Genomic DNA, 23415 nt, shown 5'->3' with positions numbered 1-23415 from the left:
GGAAGAAAAAAGGAGAACCATAAAAATTTTTTCAAGTTGAAACAAATACGCCTTTTTCCGCATGCGCGGTTATCTTTGTTTTGACGTAGGTGTGTACTACTCGTTGTGTACGTTGGAATAGATCAATTCTTTCTTCTTGTCGCCATTACTTTCGCCAAAATGGGTATCACTAATAGGGGCACTGACCCTCTAAAGCGATTTTTCAAATGTTGGAATGTAAAACAGAATGCTGAATTGGAAAGGCTGTATTCCCTACTCTGCCATCAGAGGGAGTTGCTTTCCACGTATAACATGTATGGTTACCTCTATCCGTCTTTTTTTTTTTTTTTCTTCTTCTTCTCCTTTCCGTGTCAGAGTACAATTCATCATCATTTCGTTAAATGCAGAAGAACGAAAGTTAAATTTTTTTTTTTTTCTCATCATACACAGAAGGGGAAACATATCAGGGAAGTTGAATCCCGTTCGTTTGAAATAATGTTGCGAATAAATTGATACCTGTGCAGGGCGGAGTGTTCTACACGTTTCGACTACCGCTCCGATAACAGGAAGTGAAATGAACTGAACAGAATGATTTGGTCCGTTTGTATATCAACCCTCTTCCCCTCTTGACCTGGAGGGGGCTTTACACACCTGCCTGCTGTGCCCCTTTTCAATTTGATAATGTATACGATTTTACATTACAGGGTGGCCCCTTTTTTTTTTTTTTTTTTTTTTTTTTTTTTTTCTTCCCTCAATTTAGGCGAAGCAGCTAGGATTTGACATGTCACGTGAATAAAGCCAAATATCGCAAGAACATGTAAATACCTTTTCCGCTTCATCCAATTGGAGAAGACACATAATATTTCTTTTCTTTTTAAAGGGCGTAACTATATTGGTACTTCTTCTAGACCACCATATCCCTCCAACGAAACTACAAAATGCGGATGCTTCATTCGTCAGATCTAGTCTGGAATATTCATCAGAGAATTTCAGACGTAAATTACCCAAAGATATTTTTTAGTGTTGTTCATCATAGAATGAAGCGTCTGCGTTGTAGTGTCGCTGGAAAGGGGGAGGCGGGGGGCAGGGGGTAGGGGGCAGGGATTGGGTTTGCAAAAAATGGATGTCGTCTGCAAATAGGATACGGCTTGTCGCATCTTAAAATGGTTGTGGCCAAACCATGTAGAAATAAGGCACTTGTCCTTTTTGATGATTTTTTTTTTTTTTTTTTTTTTTTTAATTTTAAATTTTAAATTTTAAATCGTAGTTTTTTTTTTTTTTTTTTTTTTTTTGCTAAACTATTTCGGGGTGGTCTTCTACTCGGCGATGTACCTCTGGGAATATGCTTTCGTAATATATTTCGCCAAAAAAAAAAAAAAAAAAAAAAAAAAAAAAAAAATATATGTGGACACGCACGGGAGGATAATACACACAACAGGCATCTGGTGCGAGTGGCTTACTCTCCACGTGCACATGGGCGTCATTGCATATGTACTACATATTGATTTACCATTCCTTTTAATGCGCCCTTTTTTTTTTTTTCCCCCCCTTGAGGAGTAACACATAAGTATATGTGCACACTGCACGGTTAATAAAAACTGGGGTTCTTTTACTTCACTTCATCATGAGGTTCATTGTAACTTCTCGACGTACTTGGCCAACTGTAAAAAGGGGTGTTAAATAAAAGGAGATGATGAGGGCGAAATTCCATGCACCACATGATGGTACCCAAACCACATGGGTGAAAGATATTCGACATTGCGCCATATGTACCACGACGCTCCCCCGCCAGGCGCTTGACGTAAAAAAAAAAAAAAAAAAAAGAAAAGATTTTTTTCAGAAGTAGAAATACATTCTCAAATTGGTTTCAAATCAGGTCTGTTGTTTTCATCATTAAAAATCTTTCCTTTCGATTGTTTATATTATGCCTTGTAGGGGGGGGGTGGGGGAAAGGCTTGGCCTGGCAGAGAAGTATAATAGGTCGATCACGTAGATGAAGTCTTACCTTTTCCTTGACACGCATCTTTCTCAGCTTGGCGTTGAGTTTCTTAGGCTTCTCATGCTTCGCTACGAATTTCTTCACCTTATCTTTGCTCTTTTGCAATTTTTCTGGATTTTTTCTTATCTTTTCATGGGCATCCAGATACATCTGCTCGATATTATTTGCATCAATTTTGTTTTTGATGTATTCATTAAAGTGAGCTTTGTATTTGTCCATGTCCTCTTCTTGTAGAGTCTTCATGTATTCAGCCACGTGGATACCAAGAATATTTTTTCTTAATTGTTCTGGATTAAATTCATTCTTGGATCCAGGAAATCTGTTGGTGCCATGAGGGATATTCAATCCTCCATCACACGCTCCCTTTAAAGCGGCAAAGACGCGGTTACCAGTAGTGGTCCTGGTAATACCAACATCTAGAAATGCTTTAATTGGTTTTCTTTCTTCATCTTCTTCCTTATCATCATTGTTTTCATTCATGTCGTCTGTGAGTTTCTCCACACCAAGAAATTGGGTATCGAGATTCAGAGATTTTAAAAATCTCCTTGCACATAGTAACCCTGTGGCGTATGCGGCTGCGTAGTTCTTTAAACCTACGGGGATTCCATAACGGATTAGTTCCTTCGATTTTGCCTCCGCCAAAATTTTATCACCTTCAATGTGTGCACTTGCTATTTGGCATATTATTTGGCAATTGGTCTTCCTCACGACAAATCGCAGCTTCTGTGCATTGTACTTGTTTTTATCTTGGAGGATCAGGGCCTTTCGTGCTCGGTAATCCGTTTTGCCCTCTGTATAGTAAAAAAAAAAAATAATAATAATAATTGTGGGGAGAGAAAAGTATACATGTGTAGATACAGATAGAGCAGTGGTAGGTATCCCCCCTCGACAAAAAGTTAAAGCTTTCCTCCCGTTAGGGTAATGTGCCAAAGTCAGGTGAGTTAGCAACTTGCGGAAAATGCGTAACTCGTTTTATCAGTGGCATTTTTGTTTTTTTTCAATTTAGCCTCGAATAAAACATCTCTCATAACATTGGCTATTAAGAACGTATTCATTTATTTAAGGCATGGGTATGCGAGGTGTCATTACAGGTAGCTGGTAATACACTACCCCTCTCCCCCCCCTGATAAGGATGCATACAAAAAGTAACACGTAGGGGGGGGTGTTTTTTTTCTACAAATTTTGCGTTAAACTGAACGTACCTCTTCGCCTCCTATACTTCACTTGGTACCTTTTAAAGTAGGCCTTATTCTTAACAACTTTAACATATGCCATTTTGCTTTTCTTTTTTTTTTTTTTTTTTCACGCGGATTTTTATGTTCCTTCTCTGATGTAACACAACGTGTGAAGCAACTGCGTGAACGATGGGTTACCACGCAGGAGTTAAGAAAACACGTAATATAAAAAGAGCTTTTTGCCTCAAGCGGGAAAATAAGTTAAAAGAGGAATCGTTCATAAAAAATACTGCATAAGCAGAAATTCACAGAAAAATGGAAAACGAAAAACGAAAAACGAAAAATGAAAAATAATAAGTGAAAAAGGGAAAAATGTTTTTTTTTTTTTTTTTTTTTTTAAAATAAAACTTAGCGCGGGAAGTAAAAAAAAAAAAACTGATCGATCGAAAATGAATGACGCAACTGCGGAGGTATATGCGAACTGTTCCTTTTTTTTTATTTTTATTTTTTTTTTTATTTTTTAAAAAAAAAAACGTTTTAGGTAAGGAACTTTGGGTTGAAGCTTGCGCATATGTAGAGTTGGATAAATTTTATTTATCTCCATATGTATGGTGCGCCGCGAACACGTATCCGTCGCTTGCTAAACCACCATTTTTTCCTCTCACCAGGGATTCAGGGTCAAAGATCATTTATATTTTTCCACGTAGGAAGAGCATACGGCTGCGGGGGAACGACTATCGTCCTCGAGGGGGGGAAAAAATATACATATAAAAAGGTATCATTTATATATATACTTTGCGCATAAAAAAAGTGGCTTCTTCTTAGCGCATTTGACATGGGGCAGATTATATGCGTCACAGCAGTTAAAACAAAAAAAAGGTTACACGGGTACAGTATATACGTATAAATGCATACGTGGCGTAATCCGACTTGGCACCAACCCACGCAAATACGATGCACTTTAGTTACCCCTCCTCGCATATGAAGTGCTTTTTGACAAGCATACGGAGAAGAAATGCACTCATTCAAACCTTGGGGTTATGTTTTTTTCATTTGAGGGGGCATACATTGAGACCACACAAATGGGATTGGTGTAAACTTTTTTTATATCTTCCCCTCCAAAAAAAAAAAAAAAAAAAAAAAAAAACATCATATATGGACTGGAAACTCTTTTGTTAAGTTTTTTTTTTTTTTTTTTTTCCTTCTCAACTATGATAGGCAACCACAAGGTATATGTGAGAAAAATACGTCCACTTATAAATATGGTTGATATGCTGCTCCGGGGGGATACGCACTTGTGAACCTGAACAAATTTACTACGCTCAGGCGCGCATGGTCCCTTATATTTTATATACCAACAGGGAGGGGGGGGGGGCGACATAGGCCATAAAAACCAACGCTCAGAATATGGGTCGAAATATATTTATAGCACGCTATATATAATGGCTGCCCCCACTTTGTGAATTATCCTGCCAGGATGATGTATTCCCTGCCTATACCAACGCTATTATATATGCTTATAGATTCACCCCCCTACGGGGCACAAGCGAAAGGTGCATATTTCCAAAAAAAAAGGGGGGAGGAAAAAAAACTCCCAAATGTAAATTTTAGCTAGCCTTTTAAAGTATTCCTTCTCCCATGCACGCTGCACCCAAAAGGCATTTCAACATATATAATCACATCCGCCACCATTTGGTGATATATGTTTTCACACGTTAAGCTTTTTTCCCTTCTTCAAGAGGTGGAAACATTAACAATGGGTGCCTTCATGGACATGGCTACCTGTGCGTTACGTTCATTCTATAGGGGATGAATCATAATATAGTAGTATACCTACTGCCGCCTATCTTTTCTTGGCTTGCAAAACTCTGCATCCCACGCGGGGCACCGTTGCACCGCCTGTATCACTACTATGAGGTTTGGAAAAAAAAAAAAAAAAAAAAAAGAACATCATAGCCACCGAGCTCGCATACCGCATCAGAGGTACATGTATATTTACTTTATTTATACGCATGAATTTACCCCCCCTTCCCGCATATTATAAAGTTTACGTTTGTGGGCTAATTTATCGCGTTAAAGATTGCTACCTGCGACCAAAGTTATTACGCACAATAAATAATTGATTGGGTAACGGGGACATATAAATTATATATATGCCTTTCGCCCTCAGTTTGCGTTTTTTTTTTTTTTTTTCTTCTTTTCCCCTTTTCTAAATGTATTCCCGCTTTCCCGTTTTATAACTATTAAAAGTTTTATTTTTTTACCTACTTTTGGAATCCCTGCATATATTTTCATACGCGGCTTTTCATTTGAGGGCAAAAAAAAAAAAAAAAAAAAAAGCTGACCTGTTCAGGCGATCTCTTTATAACTATATATAAATACGCATTTTTTTTTTTTTTTTTTTTTTTGCATTTCGGCTGTGGGGCTATTTCCTGTAAAAGAGTTTTTTTTTTTTTTTTTACTTTTCCGTTTTAAGTTACACTTTGCTTTTTAATTTTTATTTTTCTCTTTAAAAGTTTTTTTTTCTTTCTTTTATATACTTTTTTTTTTTTTTTTTTTTTAATCACTAGTAAGGAACGAAAACGCGTTTTCCTCCTTGCGAATGATACGCCCCATTTTCGCAACATAAAATTGTTCTTCCTCAACAAAGGGAAAAGAAGGAAAAAAAAAAAAAAAACAAGGGAGATCGGTTGATTTGCCGTCGCACGCCTGTAGGAGCTCATTGTATACTATATACAGTTTGGTCTCACCTACATAATTACGTTTTGTAAATTGAGGAAGAGCGAAATATTTTCACTCCCCATAGCAGCGTGAAGGTTTACTCACACAATGGTAAGCATACAGGCGAATATGTATTGTTAAGAAGCGAATCGCCGCGGCATTATCTGCGGGGAGTCAAAAAAAAAAAAAAAAAAAAAAAAAAAGAAAAAAGAAAAAGAGGAGAAGAAAAGCGTGTTGCTTGACACGAACTGAGCGGCCTAATTTGGTGAAACGAATTTAGGCATATTCAGATTCTGTTGGGTGGGTGCCTCTTCACGAATACGTGCGCTGTATTTCTGTTCCACATTATGCCCTTCCTCTTTTCCTTTCTCCTTCGAAGGCGAAAGATAAAAAGCAACCCAAGAAACCCTCGAAGAAAACGCCAGCGCCCTGCCCGCTGAGCAACAAAAAAACCGTGAAGAAGGATATAAAGAAGGAAAGGAAAAAGGGAATTCGAAGCAACCCACTCATCTTCGAGAAAAAGAAGAAGAGTAACATAATCGGTGTGGGTGTTCGTGCCAAGAGGGACTTATCCAAGTATGTCAAATGGCCCAGGTACATTCGCATCCAGAGGAAAAAGAAAATTCTGCTCGAAAGGCTGAAGGTCCCCCCCTCCATTAACCAGTTTAACCACACGTTGTCGAAGAGCCAGGTAGGGCACATTGAACCTCGCTGTAGAGGAGAGAAGCAAATGGGTATTACTTCTCCCCCTCCCTTCGTTCCGCTCTTTTTTTTTTTTTTTTTTTTTTTTTTTAGCTAAGTCCACTCACTCACATTTCCTTCTACTCGCGGTATTACCGCTCCCCGCGCAGACACAAGATCTGATAAACTTCCTCAAGGCGTACAAGCCAGAGTCGAAGGCAGAAAAGAAAAAGAGACTTCTGAGCAAAGCCAAGGATGCATTGAACAAGGTGGCTTCTAAAGACAAAAAGCCAATGATGATAAAGTACGGAATTAACCACATTACAAAGTTGGTGGAGAGAAAGAAGGCTAACCTTGTTGTAATTGCCAACGATGTCTCTCCAATCGAATTGGTACTTTTCTTACCTACCTTATGTCGACTGAAAGATATTCCCTACTGCATTGTGAAAGATAAAGCCACCTTGGGAAGACTGGTTCATAAGAAGACTGCCACAGCCATTTGCGTACAGAATGTTTCAAAAGAGGACCAAGAGAAATTGGATTACTTTGCAAAAATATGCAAAGAGAATTTCAATGACAATGTAGACATTAGAAGAAAATGGGGAGGCCAGAAAATGAGCGCCAAGTCCATGATGCTGAAGAAGCTCAAGGATAAGGCGAAGAAAATTGAGGAGGCCAAGAAGAAGGAAATCTCCGCCAAGTTGTAAGGTAAGGAAAGTGAGACATGGAATAGGAAAGATGGAAGAGGGAGAAGGGGATGTTGCTTGCTCGTAATGTGCAACACTTCTGTTGTGTGTCCACTTTGCGCATTTCCGCAAACATGTTCATCCTATTTGGCCTTGCACCATGTATGCCTGTTACGTGAATTATGTTTCATAAAAGGGGGGGGGATAAAAAAAAAAAAAAAAAAAAAAAAAAAAAAAATACCCTTTTTAGCGGCTCCCTGAGTAATTGGCTCACCCCTGCTGATTTAGCCACGGTGGACACTTTCAACTCGAAAATGTTGTGTCAACTGCTAGAAATCAGCTAAAATAATTTTCATAATTTTAGGAACCATTGAAAGAATTGATTAATTTTTTTTAGTGGGCCGTATTTATGAGCACAATTTGTTTCGCGCGCAATGGAAATTTAATCCCCACCTTCGTGGTGGGTGTGCGTTTCACCATGTATGCATAATATATCCTTTACAAAAAAAAAAAAAAAAAAAAAGTCTCACTCACGTGTACATGTGCCAATTGCATAGGTGCAAAAACCAACGTGTGTGTGTACTGTTCTTACATGCCGGAAAAAAAAAGGCGCCATTGAGAATAATTATCATGATGAAAATTTTCAGGAAGTGCCGTCTGAGTATACATATGTTGACGATAATAAAAACATATCTGAACATAATTATTTTCAATGCGCTTGGAGAGAGTAGCTGACAATTTTGCCGTCCTTTTTTTTTTCCTTTTTTTTTTTTTATTTCGCCTTGTTTTATTTTTTTGTCACTTTGTTCCTTCTCATTACTACAGATAAGCAACGGAAGAACGCTGATATGGCAAAGAAAGACTAAACAACAGGGAATTGAGAGAAGAACGCACATGTCAGAACGCACCACAAGCATACTTACATAAACCATATATCCCCATTTGGTGTAAATGGGATTGCTCAAGTAAGGAATAATCGAATAATGTCCCACTCCCTTTCTGCTATGTTGATCCTTTTTGTTTGACTAGCTAAAAAACCGTGTGCAGATTTTTTTTTTTTTTTTAACAACCGTTTGGGAATTTTTTACCTGAACAGTCAGGTAATAAATTAGGGTGTCCTCCCAAGCGGTTTTGAAAAAAAGGAAAAAAAAAAAAAAAAGATGGCAAAAAAGGGTTACAAAAAAGGGTTACAAAAAAGGGTTACAAAAAAGGGTTACAAAAAAGGGTTACAAAAAAAGGCTACAAAAAAAAGGAAAAAGAAAACAGTTAAGCCGTAAGACAAATTCAAATGAATCCACTGGGTAAAAACGCAAACAATCAATTCGGAGGAACATATATCCGTATATGTTCCCGGACACGACTGAGCGCGTGTAGCTGGGTGGTGACGAATTGCTTGGTATTGCCTTCAATTCTCTTTCCCTTCCCCCCAATTTTTTCTTTCCACATTTATACTAGTTTATTTTATCGTATCGTATATTGTATCGCATCTTTCCCCTCTCCCTTTATTTCTTTTCTTTTATTTTTTTTTAACTTGTAAAAAATTTTTCACCAGTCCCCATTCGGGGTTAACATATGTGCTACACATACATAAGTTCGGCATACGGGCGATATTGCAACTCGGCTTGAATTGTCTAATTTTATGGGAGTTGCCTTTAGGCACCGTTTATTTTCCGCGTTTTAAGATGTGTTTTTATTGTTAAAAAAGTTGTGCCACTCTCTGACGCAACGATAGAAAGAAGAAAAAAAAAAAAAATCTTTTAAATGAAGGAAAAGCGACCGGTCACCTTTTTTATGCGAGCAAATGTGGGTGTATATCTGCGTTGAAGGTCGTTGGGCTGACAGTCCTCTCGCAGCGGACGGGAGCATAAAAGAGCGAAAGGAACCGAAACAGATATTCTAGTAAACGGAAAAACGGGCTGATCATACTGGTCAACTAATAAGCGCGTAGGTGTATACTGTACGGGTATAAACCCTTCCCTCTCTATGGTAATTAAAGAAAAGGCCTCAAGTATATTTTCAAGGGGTTAGGGGCATATCGAAATGGTGAGGTTTTGTTCAAATGAGCAGATAAATGGAACTCCTTCCCTTATAAGAAAAAGAAAAAAAAAAAAAAAAACAAGTATAGCTAAGTAGCCACTCATTTTAACAAAGAAAAGTATTAACGAACCCTTACATGGATAAAAATTATATGCAACAACAGCTTGGGCCGAGGGAAAAGTCTTGCAGCCATGCTTAGGAGTTATGTTCCATCTGCCTTGCATATATCATGAATTTAGTGAATTAACCATGTTGACTCTACCCCTTCGACGTGGTCCTTTCACTTTTAAATGCCCAGTCCGAGAGGTACATTTGATGCGTTTAAAAAATTAGCCACGAATATTTTTGTCCACTCCAATGGAACATAAATGAAAAAAGGGAAAGTTCCGCTGCTACTGTTTAATTTATTTTTTACAAGCGTGTATAGGGGGGTCGCCACGGTGGGTGGTTGGCGGTGCACTTTTTTTTCCCTCGCTCCCCTTTTCCCTGCACGTTTTGGAATAACATTAGGAAGAACGCGATTAAAAGAAATAAGAAAATTTAAAAAAATAAAAAAAGAGAGAAACTGCGTGGGAAGTTCATAATTTTTTTGTTTACTTATTTTTGAAAAAATTTATTTGCGCCGATTGTTGCGTATGCATATATGAGGATGCCGCAGGTTACCATTGCGCGACCGATTCCCAGCTAAGGGGAGAGAATGAAATAAATTTATTTTGTTCATTTTTGTTTTGTTCATTTTTGTTTTGTTCATTTTTGTTTTGTTCATTTTTGTTTTGTTCATTTTTGTTTTGCTTCATTTCCGTTTTGCTTTACTTTGCTTCTCATTCTTTCGCTTTTCCCTTTTTTGCATTGTGAACGCGCTGAAACTCTGCGCAGGAGAAGCGTTCAGCCACGTTTACTTCACCATTCATTCGATTTTCCAACTCAACCGCCTGTCACCTGAGTGTTTACCTGCTGCTTTTTTATTTTCATCTTTGAACGAGTCACGCGTATCGTACGGGGACGGCAGACTGTGGCGCTACCTACGTACGCAAAGCCGAGGAGTATATTTTCAGTACCTCCTATTTGTTGTACCCACACGAGTGCTTAAGCGTGATGTTACCGTAGCCTCTCATTTTACCTGAAGGCATCATACGGATTAAGTCACCCCCTTGAGTGTTGTAAATTTTGTAAACGAAAAGAGAAAGGCCCATGGTATTTGTTCCAGGACGATATGCCAGGGTTCTAATTTAAAAAAAAAAAAAAAAAAAAAAAAAAAAAAGGATGATAAGAAACCTTTCATTTATATCAAAGCCTTTCGGGTCTGAAGTGTTAAATAATGATGATTAGGATTCACTGATTTTTTTTTTTTTTTTTTTTTTTTTTTTTTTCTTACAAATGAGAGTTGCGCATTGTGTGTGTGATTTTTTCCTTCTTCATTAGAAGAGGGATGATGAGACTTCATTTAGAGTAACCCATAGAGAGAGACAGCGATAACAACTATAAGTACCCTTGCGTTGAAAAACTTTGGGGTGCCAACCAATATATTTTTTTTCTTTTACCAAACGAATAGAACAGATTGGAAGGATAGGGGGGGGGATGAGTGTTCGAAGTTATGTGGCTCATTCATCATATAAGAACGTACAAAGTTACGTGTGTACTGTGATGTGTATCTACACCACTGGCTACGGATACCACTACCCCCACCTTTTCCCTCCCTCCGCAAGATCTTTTTTGAGTTCAGCTATATGGAGATGTAAAACCATAGCCGAAATAACTTCTTGCAAGAATGAGCACATGTTGATTATCCAGCTTGAAATTGGCCTGTACATGTAAAGCCAATTTCTCGTTTTTTGATCACACAAAAAAGAAGAAAAAAAAAAAAAAGTGTATGTGTGTATGTACGTATGTATGTATGTAAGTGTATGTATGCATGTATATATGTATATGTGTATGTATGCATGTATGTGTGTGTGTTTGTACCCCCCTCTAGACATATTTAATAAACCAATCCCCCCTCCCTGGAAGGTGTTTCTCCCCTTGGTGGAGTTACAATCACCCAGGAACAATTACCTGGCGCTTTCCCTTTTTTTTGTGATGACAAGAAATGCACTTGGTCTGTGTTTCTGAAATAACATTAAGATGATAATTGTTGCTTTGCTGAAAAAAAAGGGAAAAAGCCATTAGACGAGAGAAGGGATGGATGATTGATTGCGCGTTCTTAGGAGGATAAAAATATGAGAGCAACATCAAACTGTACAATTGTGAGGGGTAAGAGGAATTTCTTTTCATGACGAGTGTCCTTACTGCCATGTAAGAATGCCACAAGCATGAAAAAAAAAAAAAAAGCAAAAACTCTTAAGGGGGAATAAATGGAGAGCCATCCTTATAAAAGAGTGACAGAGTGTTTTATCAAACGAAAATGTAGCCATACATTGCAGATGCCTACTCTGCATGTTTATAGGCTTTTTATATATAACTAATAAGGAGTTTTATAAAAAAAAAAACCCTTGAGGCGGAAAAATGGAAGCGGACGAAGCCACAATTCCAGTGAGCAAAACATCGCCCTTCCATCCGTACCGAGTATGTTAACACCATATCGGTTGAGGGTATAAAAAAAAAAAAAAAAAAAAAAACATATCATAATCCCACGTCTATTTATCGTTTTACTTTACGAGTTTTTTCGTAAGAGACGAATTAATAATATTCGTGCTTCATGGGGTATGTACATCCGACAATAGTGCCATTAATGGAAGAAGGAAAATCACCCTCTCTCCCACCCTTCACTCTTTTCCATATGTGCCATTTTTACATAAACCAATATCTACCGCGTCGATAAAAAATACGCAGGTGTAAAATATTCCTAGCGGGCAGGATCTTTTCAACACAATGGAAATGATCATAATCAGTCTAGGTAATAAAAAATAAAAAAATAAAGAAAAAATGTTGTAATGAGTTTTATTTATGCTTTACAACGATCTTTCTTTTTTTTTTTAACATAAAAAAAAAGGAAAAAAAAAAATGGGGAATGCACACGACGGCAAGTAGTATTTTTTTGGGGAAGGGAGAGGGGGGATGGCATAGGAAGGATGGGCAAAATTTTATTACTCCCTTAGCGGTTTATTGGACGAACGTATCGTGGTGTACTACACAATACATACATGCATACATACATACATACATACATACATACATACATACATACATACATACATACATACATACATACATACATACATACATACATACATACATACATACATACATACATATGTATAGACATACATGTATATACATACATGCATGCGTACATGCATGCGTACATGCATGCATACTGTAGTGTGTTATATTTGACGTGCTACGTGGGTGTAGGGGTCGGGTTGTTGATTGTGCGCTTCAAGTAAGCGAGAATTTCGCCCCTCTGAGGCGCGTTGACGTTGCGCTCGAAAACAGCCCTGTCGTGATCCAAGTACAAGTTTGGCTCGCTGAGAGACATGCCCTCCATGATACTCATTTTAATACTCTGTAGAGAATTGGTCGGAATGAAAAAAAACTGGAAGGCAAAGAAAAGAGAAAAGACAAAAGAGCTATCATTCGTCTTGTGAGCAAATAATTCGTTTGAGAAAATATCTGCAAAGAATGTTAAAACACTTTTTTTTAAAATCTCGATCTTCTGTGTTTTTGTAAACTTCGTGTCAAAATGAACACATGAAGTATTAATAAAATGGTCTTCATTCTCATTCATACAAATATCTATTAGGTTAATCCTCAGTGCATCCTTAGCGCTTATCGTGTCTCCTGTAAGGAGGAGATGCTTTGCGTAACTCATTGGAATGGTTCGGAACAACTTCTGTGTGCTTCCTCCGTAGGGAAATAACCCTAAATGTGTTTTGTTAAAACCAAAGGTACTCTGTTCACTTGATAATTTGAAATCCGTAGACAGTAGTAGGTCCATTCCACTGTTGTAGCACTGGCCGTTAATTGTGCTTATCGTGATGAGGGGCAAATGTTGGATAGTGTTGCACAGGTAGCGGAATGAATTGGAAAGTTCTATGTTCAGTTGCTCATCATTTTTAAGGAAGGAATTATAGTCGGGCGTACTGGAAATGGTGGTAGTCTGACCCTGAGTTTTTGCATTATCCCAAGTAAGTATAAGAACCTTCAATCGGTTGTCCACGTAAGGAATCCTGTTGCGCAAATTCTTCACCATGTAGTTATCCTTCTGTGGAAATTCTTTTATGTAAAAGGCATTCGTCTCCTCATTTGAGATGATATTTGTGACATGTTCTATTACATTCCTTAACTCGTCCAGAAAATCTCCAAAAATATTTTTCTTTCCATTGATAGTATTTCTGAAACGTACAATGCCAATGCTCATTGATTCATCACGATAAAAATCCACATACCTGTGGTGATTGAAGTGGTGGTTGCTCTCCTCCTGTATAGGTGAGTCTTCCGGTTCGTTCGTAGTAGTACTTTTGTACCGCCTGGGCAAGGAGCCAAACTTGGGGGCGCCTTCCCTAAAGACGCCATTCGTCGTCTTGATCATCAGGAACTTTGAAAAGGATCTCCTCCGCGAGAGCATTGCCATCGGGCACACAGCGGTGGAGGAGGAAAGAAATGGAAGAAGTAATCGACCTTTAGCCATGGAAGAAGTAATCGACCTGTAGCCATGGAAGGAGTAATCGACCTGTAGCCATGGAAGGAGTAATCGACCTGTAGCCATGGAAGGAGTAATCGGCCTGTAGCCATGGAAGGAGTAATCGACCTGTAGCCATGGAAGGAGTAATCGACCTGTAGCCATGGAAGAAGGAAAGGGACCTACACCCGGGTTGACGGTAGTCACGCTCAGAAGCAGTGGAAGGGGGAAGGCAGAGCTACCTTTCAAGTTTACAGAAAAAAAAAAAAAAAAAAAAAAAAAAAAAGAGAATACACAGGAAGGAGTAGTAACGAAGTGGTACCACGTGTGGGAATGGGAAAAGCTGGATAACTACATTTCCAAGCTGCAGTCAACTGAACTTTGTTAAAAAGTCAAACGAGCGACGGAACCATTGGGGGTTAAAAAACGGGCCCGAAATAAAAACACATAAAAAAAATTAAAAAAATAAGAAAAATAAATAAAAATAAAAATAAATAAAAATAAAATGGGGAAAAACAAAATGAGCACAAGTGAAGCAAATAAACTTGTTCCAGAACAGGCACGAGTGACGGATGAGGGTAAACCCCAGTCCGCGAATCGCAGCCCACACATTATCAACCACAGACCACGATTATGTACACGCGAGTATATACCCTGTGCATTGTCACTTCAACCTTCATAGTGCCAACCACAAATGCTTTTCTGTGTGATAGCAAAGAACCATGCGGACATCATGCCAGGCATATACAGCTTTTCAAAAAAAAAAAAATAAAATTAACAACTGGAGTCAGAGTCCTTCATCAGCCTGGATTCTTCGGCCACCTTCTGCCAACGCTCCATGAGCTTCATCTGGGCATGTGTGTAATGGGGGGGGGGGGAAGACTCGTACTATGGATGAGAAACGATAAAGTGCACACGAGATGATATGCGACTCCTCGCTTGTGTAATTCGTCGTGGACACCCAACAGCCATTTGCACACCACTGTCATGAAGAGTACCTTTTTTTTGTGGAAGAAATTCGAATGGACCATTTTCTGCTCATTTCGATTTTTCCGCCGGGGGTTTCTTTCCTCCGGGTTGGATGTGTGCGCTGTGGGGGGGTGGGGGGAGATAGTACAGAGAAGCGATGTGGTTGAGGAAAGACGTCGTTGAAAAGCAACCCTATGGGGTAGATTTTCCCACGAAGTACACCCCATAAAAAAATGTAGACCTCAATGACGGCACCTTCCTTTACCTGTACAGTTTGCCTCTCCTGACTTTTCATTTAGAGGGAGGAAAACATTGGAGAGTGCTCCCCCTTCTGTGCCTGCTCCAGCGGGGTTTTCCTCCATGGATGATACCACAGTTAAATTCACCTTGGAAGGTTCGTCATTTGGATTTGTTTCTGAGCCATCCTTTGAAGTGTTTTCCTGGCACATCGTCAAGGCGTTCTTCTCCTTCTCTTCTACTTCACGTGCCAGTTGGTTCTAATGGCAAAAAAAAAAAAAAAAAAAAAATGTGCTATATTATATGTTGCTCTTTTTATGAACAGGTCAGGTAAAAAAAAAAAAAAAAAAAAAAAAGGGAATAAAAAATAGCTATTTTTTTTTCTGCTAAATTTTGCCTGACCCCCGTTCATAAAAAAAAAAAAAAAAATTGTCCACATAGAAACGCACATGGCAGAGCATATTACCACCGTATCCGCATGTATCTGGCATATCTTCTTGGAAAAATAATCTGCACTTATTTCGTTCCTCCGAAAATCATCCTACATTGAGGGGGGGGGGAGAAAAGGAACGGTTCGGTTGGTCTTATGTCGACTTCCTCGTTTGCAGGTGTGTATCCATGGATAGAGATATGCTAATCATATCGTCCTCATCCAATAATTTCATTTCTTCTCATTTTGCAAAGTACGATTCGTATGTCCAGAGCCTTTTCCGTGGTTAGTACGAATTCCTTGTTCTCGATTTTTTCAAAATTCTCGCTAATTAGTAGTAGCAGTTTTTTGGCCTATGCCGGATGGTAAATAATGATGAGGTGGAGTGAAGTACACGGAGAAGACATTCAACAGGCATAGGAAAAGTCTCACATGAAACTAATGGCAGAAAAGTTAAGCATCACGTCTGCTCTACTTCTTGTAGCATTGATGACCACTCTCCCTCTTGTGCCTTACGTTGTCCACAGCTGGGGAGGTCTCCTTCAAGCCTAATTCCCAAAAAATTACATCGTCCAAAATTTCGTCCTGCTCCTTGGAGGGGAAGTACTCTCCATGGGATGGAAGCTCACCTAGTTGTTCCTTTTCCCTGTCTAAAATTTCTTTTCTACGTTGGTTCTCCTTGGCATATTCGTCAAGTGCGTAATTAATAAAATTGACTTCCTCGAGAAATAACTTTATTTTTTCGTGAATTGGGGAGTTGTTGATTTTTTCTTTTTTCTCGATTAACTCTCTGCACGTGTTTCCCATCAATTCTTCCGCCTCGTTAAAGTTTCTCTTCACCTCTCCTTCGTTAATAAGGTCCTCTATTTCGTTTAAGAATGTTCGCATTTCTACGACGGGAAGTACGCATGTGTTTGGGGGAGGGGGGGGGGAGCGTATGTGTGGTGGGTGAGAGAAAAAAGCGAAAAGACAAGGAAAAAAAATGAGAAAACAAAAAAAGAAAACTGCAAAGATATTCGTAGCCACGAGGTATATCCCTTTTGCGGACAAATTAAACCATTCGCACGCAAGTCGTTGTGCACACATTTGAGGATGGTCGTGAGAGGCCACAGGACTTTTCGTCGCCTATACACGTGCGCAACAGATTTAGGCAAGGAAACGTATGTGAAGAGTTGTTCTCTGCACACGACGGGTGAGCCGGCGGGGCGTTTCATTTTGTTATTTTTGAATTTTTTTTTTTTTTTTTATTTAATTTTTTACTTTTCTACTTTTTTTCCCAATTATGTGCCCCTTAACCCCCTTTCTTCGATAAACACCCGAACGAGGCGCCATTCGAAAGGGGGCCCTCCCCTTCTTCAGGATTTACAGGGACAACGATTTGCATTGTCTACAGCGATTTGTGATGAGACATGTTGACTTGATACGTAAAAACCAGAGAGAGTCAGCGACGCGGGAATATGCTAACAGTGGTGCTTGAACATTTTAGGCATATATATTAGTTCTCGCATGAGTATGCCTACACGTGCAGATTTGTACACATGCGCTTGTACACGTGCGCCCGTTTTAAAATTGTAACCTTTCTCATTCGCATTATCATTTTGCGCCTTGTCCATCCTTGCATAACTGGTGTGTGCGTGTGTTTTTTTTTTTTTTTTTTTTTTTTTTTTTTTTAGCTTTTTTTTCAACTAGCCGAAAAAAAAAAAAAAAAAAAAAAAAAAAAAAAAAAAAAAAAAAAAAAATGTATGTCCTGTTCAGAACATTTTGGACTTGTCAATTTTGTTAAGCATGAAAGTTCTCCAACGGGTAGACCATCCGTTGTTCCTTGTTCAATCTATCTAAGAGTTATCATCCCGATCTGGTTGAACAGGGCATACTGCCTAACGCGGCACGTTCACATCAGGTAGTGTTCGCGTTTTCCTTTGTTCCGGCGGGAATGAACAGGCAAGGCAGCAGAGCCGAATGGGGGACGAGGGGGAAATAACAAAATGAGTGATAAGATGAAGTGGAACAGCGAAGACGCAGCAAAGAGATGAAATGTGATGTAACACGCATTGCATGAAAAATAAGCCGCAAAGTAAACCGCAAAGTAAACCGCAAAGTAAACCGCAAAATAAACCGCAAAGTAAACCGCAAAATAAAACGTAAATAAATCAGAAACGTAATAGAAGTCACCTTCTCCCGCGCACGTCATTCATCAGAACGAGAGAACTATTGGAAACTTTCAAAAAAAGAAAAAAAAAAAAAAAAAAAAAAAGAGGAAAATAAGAAATAAATAAATAAAAAAAAAAAAAATAAATAAAAATAAAAGCATTGTTGTATTCGTACCATTCACCCTATCATGCAATCAGTGAGAAAAAGAAAAAAAGGAAATCTCCTTTGCGTGATGATGCAAATGTACAGCGCATATGGGTGAATATATTTTTCTAAGGGTGCCTAGTGACCAAATATCGGATTTGCAATGTGTAGTCGAGTTGCTTCGGTTCGCTAAGGCGCGAAGGGTCAAATGGCTGAATAGCCAAATGACCCACTGTCCAGCTGACCAACTCACTTAGGGTACACGTGAAAGTCGCCTAGATATGGTACTCGTCGGCGCATATAAACCTCAGCACGCAGAATTACACACACGTATAAACAGGTACCGCGTAGGTACATACGAGTATAAAGGATTACATCCGGTCAGGCACGACACCCTCAGCATCCAAGTTCGCAACAACCTTCTCTAAATGAATGTGAATTGGATTACACGTCTGCAAACTTTGCTGGACAAGAAAAGCAGTCATGAAATGAGCGACCACCGAAAAGTGCGAAAGACACAAAGGAAGGTACAGAACCATGGTATGAAGGAGGAGTATAGTCCTCCCTTGAGGAGACAACATGTGGAAGGAAACCATTTGAGGAGCACCCCGCAGTGCAACTACCAAAAGTTGGATTCGTACTGCATAGGGAGAGGCATATTAGAAAATTACGAAAGGGAAAATATAAAGGAGTTATATCCTTGGCAGGCAGAATGTCTAAATGAGCTAAAAAAGGTTAAGTGGGATGAAGGGGAAAGCTTCATTTTCGTGGCTCCAACATCAGGTGGTAAAACACTTGTAGCTGAAATTTTTGCATTTGAGCAGATGCACAGGACGGAGAAGATATTTTTTTTATTTCCCCTAAATGCACTAATAAATGAGAAGATGAATTATTTTAAGAAGTTGTGCAGTGGAACGGACATCAAGGTAGGTAGTATGTTTTCAGAAAATGATATCGTTTTGTGTACCTACGAAAGGATGAACAATTTTTTGAATAAGAATTATTTGGAGAGTCAGGAGGAGGGGATGGAGGTGGGCAATTGGTCAGCCCAAGGAATTAGTGCGAACGGAGCGAGATCCTCCACTCAGAATTTCATCGTGGTGATAGACGAGTTTCATCTGATCAGCGAAAAGGGAAGAGGAATATACATTGAAAATATCATCTCCAAAATTATGTTTCTGAAGAGGAGACAAGTAAAGATAAAAGTGATCTGCATGAGTGGAACCATCAATAATTTTACTACGTTGGAAAGATGGATGAATGCAAAAATATATCTTTCCCCCTATAGGCGTCCCCAAGAAATAACGGAGCATTACATTTGCAACTGTGGTGTGTATCGAAAGGAAAAGGAAGGGTGTCCCTTCTCGTACCTCTGTAATGTGCACGATTTTTATGAATCTTGGGAAGATAAATCTAATGAACAAGGGGATTTACGGTGCGTATACAATGTAGCAAATGTTCGAAGCTTGAAGAGATGCAACCTGAGTGAAGATATAAGTATGTTTTATCAGAATACAAGAAATAACATTTCTCATTTTCTAAAGATGAGGAACCTGTCCGTGAACAACAACCTGATAAATTCACTCCTCTGTTTTTCACTACATAGTCGAATGAATAAGTTGAATACCCTTATCTTCTGTTCGACGAGGAAAAATTGCGAAGTTTATGTGAGGTTGATTAATCAGTATTTTAGTACCTTCCCTGTGGATGATACCCCGAAGGAAGTGCAAATGAGGAGGAATAAACTGAATGAACAGATTCGTGAACTGGATGGATATGCATACAGTAACATGAGAAACTTAGTGGCCAACGGAATTTGCTACTACTATAGCGATATTTCAAATTCTATTAAACGCTTGCTAGAGGTTGCCTACAAGGAGAAGACGCTTTTCTTGTTTACCTGCACGTCGACTCTATCCGTTGGACTGAACCTTTTCGTGGATAGGGTTCTAATATCATCCCCTTTTATTGCTCAAAATTTTTTAAGCGCTACACAGTATAAGCAGATGATTGGGAGAGCGGCTAGGGAGAAGAAGGGGGATTCCTTTCTCCTCGTCGATAAGAAGGATGAAAAAAAGATGCTCCAAATATTTCAGGAGGATTGCACCAACATTACAAGCACCATGAACATGAACGATGGTGGTTCTTTAGATGCTATGGAGAAATACATAATTGAATTTCTCTGTCTGTTGGATGAACGCCCCGTGTCTGTGCGTGATGTGGTTGCAATGTTATCCTTTTCGCTCTGCTTCGCGGAGGTGGCTCTCTCGGGGGATGCATCCTCCAAGGCGTCTTCCCCCCTGAAGTCGGTTGGCAAGTCGGTTGATCAGTCGGTTGGTCATTCGGTTGGTCAGTCGGTTGGTCAGTCGGTTGGTCAGTCGGTTGGTCAGTCGGTTGGTCAGTCGGTTGGTCAGTCGGTTGATCAGTCGGTTGGTCAGTCGGTTGGCAAGTCGGTTGATCAGTCGGCTGGGATGTCCACCGCGAATACCCCCCGGGGCGAGCCCCCTGGTGGAGAGTTGCTCCGCTCCGCAGACTCCCCCACGAAGGAAAATCAACCTCACACAGAGGCGCAGAGTTCTTTCCCCCTCGAAGTGGACGAAGAAAATTTCACTCCCCATGAACGCCTCTTTTACAACGCAAAGAAGGAGGAAATTCACGGTGTTATAAATGTCCTTATCCATCACAAGTGCATTCAGGTGGAAAATAACGGAAAGAAATTCCGACCCACGAAATTTTTAAGATCCCTATGTGTCAGTAATTTCAGTGTATCCATCGGATATGAATTATTATCTGAAGTGAAAAAGTATGATAGGTTGTATCTTTTCAACTACAGTTTCCATCTGTGCTATATTTGCTCACCACATAATTTGAACATAGCTTCTTTTTCGTATTACCTCCCTTATTTGAAAAAATTAATTAGCATGTGTTCAGACCATTATACCAAACATATAATTTTTCATGTTCTACAATTTGACAGTGATATTATTAATATGCTCTCTTTGAAGAACCAGAATAATTTTTTGAGTGAGAAAAAGAAAAAATTTTTTGATGATGATAAATTAGAGAGGAAGCATAACAAGTTGTACTTGTCGATTTTTCTCTTTCTATACATGAAGAGGACAAGGTCTTCTGTCTTGTGCTCTCTTTTTAGAATAACGAAGGATGTGCTTCAATCCGTTCTTCAACACATATACATGTACATGCATATTTTGATTTCCTTTTTTGACCGACTGGACGAGTGGATCATCTCTAGCTTTTTGAAGAAGTTTCTTCAAAACTTTAAGGAGTGTAAAGTCACTTCGGAGGAAGACAAGGGGGGGCGCGCGAAGGGTTTTTTCAGGGGGGAGAGGACCACCCACCAGGGAATATTCAGATGGGCCAAACCAAGGAACAAGGTATAGCAATCAACAATTGAAGATGAGTCGTCCACGTGAACGGTCCAGTTGAGCATGATGAATGATTAATACCCTCCTCCCTGCACCGACACATCTTCTCGATATATTAACATGATGACCCAAAGTGCTGATAACCTTTTTCAGGTATTTTTTAATTTTTTAATTTTTTAATTTTTTAATTTTTTTTTTTTTTTTTTTTTTTTTTTGTGTGTATGTGTGTGTACCCGCCGAATGGTATGTCTCTCCAGGTAATTCCTTTTGGCACATTTTTAATTTTTTTTTTTTTCCTTTTTTTTGTTGTTTTTCTGATGGGTACTCGGCCAGTTGGTAGGAACATTCGGGGCTGATTTGACCGATGTGCATTACCCACTACGATTACTATTACTATTACTACTACTATTGATATTACTGCTATTACTTCTTTTTTCCTTTTTGCGTGATTCCTCCTTTTCAACTTGTCCTCAAGCTTAATTTTTAAAATTCGCCTCTATGTGAAGAACATAAACTGAGCTCCTTTCTCCTTCTCCATCAGAGATCCCCATCGGTCCTCCTTTTTCTCCTGTTAAAGGGGATCTACAATGTCCATTGGACTTCTTCGGTGCGAATCATTCGGACTTATATTTTTTTTTTTTTTTTTTTTTTTTTCGCATCGCGGAGGGGAAATGCTCCCCCCTAAAGTTGCCCCTTTTCGACAATCTCCATGTGGAGAGATATAAATGGAGAGCATACCGTGACGATATATCTGCTTTTTCTTTTTCTTCTTTTATTAATTTTTTTGGCCCTTCCGATTATCCACGTACGTGTCTGGTCTATTACTGCCACACAATTCCCCACAAATGAAAAGGGAAAATGTTCCAGGAAGAGGATTTCCAGCTCTTAAATTTTGGAGGACTTCCCAGGAGCGAAAGGAAAGACCTGGGTAAAGAGTTACAAAAGGAATTTCACAGGAGGATAGAAAACTTCCCGACATCTCTGAATGCAAACTTCAGTCGTTCCGTGTTGGATTTCCAGAAGATAGAGCCCTCGTACTTTTTAACGAACGACTTGAGTAGGGGAACCGCGGGGGAAGGAGGGGAGGGAGGTAAGACTTGCGCAGCGGTGAGATAGACACACTCCTATCATTGTCCTTGCTGTGATTGTCGCTTCGTAACGAGGTGGAGACGCCACTAATAACAAACGGAAGCTTCCCTTTCACCCAAAGTAAATGGCCTCTCCTATAATGCTTCTTTTCTGCCCCTTTTGCAGGAGCGCGTGAAGAAATCAGCTTCGAGAAAGAAGTGAACGAGGAAAGAGAACACAAAAAAATAATCACCCTCTTCGACTTGACGGAGGAACAGAAAGAAAAAGTAAACCACTTCAAAATAAAGAAGGTTTTACAGAATGAAGTTTATTTGAAAAAAAATAAAATTTTAAAATACCTCATTCACATTTTTGTGTGCGACCTGCTCAGGGAGAAGCCGGATGACATCTATGAATTCGCAGCCTCCTACTTCACGCACCCTCAGTTGCGCCAGAACATCGCGCAACGTCTGCGGGGCATGCTTGGTGGGGCCTGATGTCTTCTCCTTGAAACATTAGCCTATTTAAGTTTGAGGAATACCACTTCACAGGGGCGATTCTGATAAACTCAGTTACGACCCTTCCACACACACATACCAACCTATTGCATTCACGATTGAACAAACGATCTTGCAGAAACTATTTTAAAAGGTAGTGTACCCCTATTGGGAAGTATTTTCGCATTATTTTCGAGGGAAAATGCAGCGTGAGCATGAATGAGACATGTACCTAGTTATGCTTGGCGAACATTTCGGAAAAGGGGAAAGTAGGGAAAGTTAACATGTGGGGGGATTACTACAATGTCAGAGCACGAAAGGATGGTCCTCTCTCCATCGCGCGCACGCTAGGCACCCAAACGGAAAAAAGACGCTCACAGGAAATTGTGATAGCAAGAATATCTCCTTCGAAGCAACTTAACAGTTGTAAACAACTTAACTGGGTTTGCAAATGTATGTGTGATTGATTTTTCCCCCTTTATGCTGACCCAGGGGGTGCACGTGATAGAACGATTTGAACCAGAAGGGGAGAGAAATATTACTACTCCTTCGGGAATATTGAAAAATTGGCTAGCTACTTTTTTAATCGTTTTATCAAAATGGGTTAGTTTTTTTTTTTTTTTTTTTTTCTGCTGTT

At 39.3% G+C, this 23415-nt stretch overlaps 6 protein-coding genes and 8 non-coding genes across 14 annotated transcripts; 8 read left to right on the top strand and 6 right to left on the bottom strand.

Moving 5' to 3' along the window:
* Positions 1–342: 342 nt before the first annotated feature.
* PKNH_1334100 lies at positions 343–427 on the bottom strand. The gene has a single exon (XR_005506402.1). It is a non-coding gene; the product is annotated as a small nucleolar RNA snoR23 (small nucleolar RNA).
* A 1183-nt stretch (positions 428–1610) lies between these two features.
* Positions 1611–3253, bottom strand: PKNH_1333800 (60S ribosomal protein L5, putative; the record flags this gene model as incomplete). The annotated part of the gene is made up of 3 exons (XM_002260736.1): positions 1611–1640; positions 1985–2769; positions 3181–3253. The coding sequence occupies 3 exons, from the start codon at positions 3251–3253 to the stop codon at positions 1611–1613; spliced, it is 888 nt and encodes a 295-aa protein (XP_002260772.1).
* On the bottom strand, positions 1811–1877 carry PKNH_1334000. The gene has a single exon (XR_005506401.1). It is a non-coding gene; the product is annotated as a small nucleolar RNA snoR25 (small nucleolar RNA).
* PKNH_1333900 lies at positions 2903–3004 on the bottom strand. Its single transcript, XR_005506400.1, has one exon. It is a non-coding gene; the product is annotated as a small nucleolar RNA snoR26 (small nucleolar RNA).
* A 2729-nt stretch (positions 3254–5982) lies between the features above and the next one.
* Positions 5983–7262, top strand: PKNH_1333700 (ribosomal protein L7A, putative; the record flags this gene model as incomplete). Its single annotated transcript, XM_039113545.1, has 3 exons — positions 5983–5985; positions 6254–6565; positions 6726–7262. 3 exons carry the CDS (start codon positions 5983–5985, stop codon positions 7260–7262), a joined length of 852 nt encoding a protein of 283 aa, XP_038969923.1.
* A 256-nt stretch (positions 7263–7518) lies between these two features.
* On the top strand, positions 7519–7663 carry PKNH_1333600. Its single transcript, XR_005506399.1, has one exon. It is a non-coding gene; the product is annotated as a small nucleolar RNA snoR27 (small nucleolar RNA).
* Positions 7664–7865: 202 nt separating this feature from the next.
* On the top strand, positions 7866–7940 carry PKNH_1333500. Its single transcript, XR_005506398.1, has one exon. It is a non-coding gene; the product is annotated as a small nucleolar RNA snoR28 (small nucleolar RNA).
* Positions 7941–10533: 2593 nt separating this feature from the next.
* Positions 10534–10621, top strand: PKNH_1333430. The gene has a single exon (XR_005506397.1). It is a non-coding gene; the product is annotated as a small nucleolar RNA snoR29 (small nucleolar RNA).
* A 725-nt stretch (positions 10622–11346) lies between these two features.
* On the top strand, positions 11347–11425 carry PKNH_1333420. The gene has a single exon (XR_005506396.1). It is a non-coding gene; the product is annotated as a small nucleolar RNA snoR30 (small nucleolar RNA).
* A 676-nt stretch (positions 11426–12101) lies between these two features.
* PKNH_1333410 lies at positions 12102–12254 on the top strand. The gene has a single exon (XR_005506395.1). It is a non-coding gene; the product is annotated as a small nucleolar RNA snoR31 (small nucleolar RNA).
* Positions 12255–12615: 361 nt separating this feature from the next.
* On the bottom strand, positions 12616–14061 carry PKNH_1333400 (enoyl-CoA hydratase, putative; the record flags this gene model as incomplete). The annotated part of the gene is made up of 1 exon (XM_002260734.1): positions 12616–14061. The coding sequence occupies one exon, from the start codon at positions 14059–14061 to the stop codon at positions 12616–12618; it is 1446 nt and encodes a 481-aa protein (XP_002260770.1).
* A 609-nt stretch (positions 14062–14670) lies between these two features.
* On the bottom strand, positions 14671–16420 carry PKNH_1333300 (conserved Plasmodium protein, unknown function; the record flags this gene model as incomplete). The annotated part of the gene is made up of 6 exons (XM_039113544.1): positions 14671–14745; positions 14895–14986; positions 15131–15362; positions 15569–15643; positions 15790–15885; positions 16049–16420. The coding sequence occupies 6 exons, from the start codon at positions 16418–16420 to the stop codon at positions 14671–14673; spliced, it is 942 nt and encodes a 313-aa protein (XP_038969922.1).
* A 1835-nt stretch (positions 16421–18255) lies between these two features.
* Positions 18256–21228, top strand: PKNH_1333200 (DEAD/DEAH box helicase, putative; the record flags this gene model as incomplete). Its single annotated transcript, XM_002260732.1, has 1 exon — positions 18256–21228. The coding sequence occupies one exon, from the start codon at positions 18256–18258 to the stop codon at positions 21226–21228; it is 2973 nt and encodes a 990-aa protein (XP_002260768.1).
* Positions 21229–22071: 843 nt separating this feature from the next.
* Positions 22072–22778, top strand: PKNH_1333100 (conserved Plasmodium protein, unknown function; the record flags this gene model as incomplete). The annotated part of the gene is made up of 2 exons (XM_039113543.1): positions 22072–22303; positions 22468–22778. 2 exons carry the CDS (start codon positions 22072–22074, stop codon positions 22776–22778), a joined length of 543 nt encoding a protein of 180 aa, XP_038969921.1.
* Positions 22779–23415: the final 637 nt, after the last annotated feature.

Source organism: Plasmodium knowlesi, assembly GCF_000006355.2.
Source record: "Plasmodium knowlesi strain H genome assembly, chromosome: 13".
NCBI lineage: Eukaryota > Apicomplexa > Aconoidasida > Haemosporida > Plasmodiidae > Plasmodium > Plasmodium knowlesi.
Note: the sequence above shows the minus strand (reverse complement) of the source record. Positions and strands in the feature narration are given on the sequence as shown.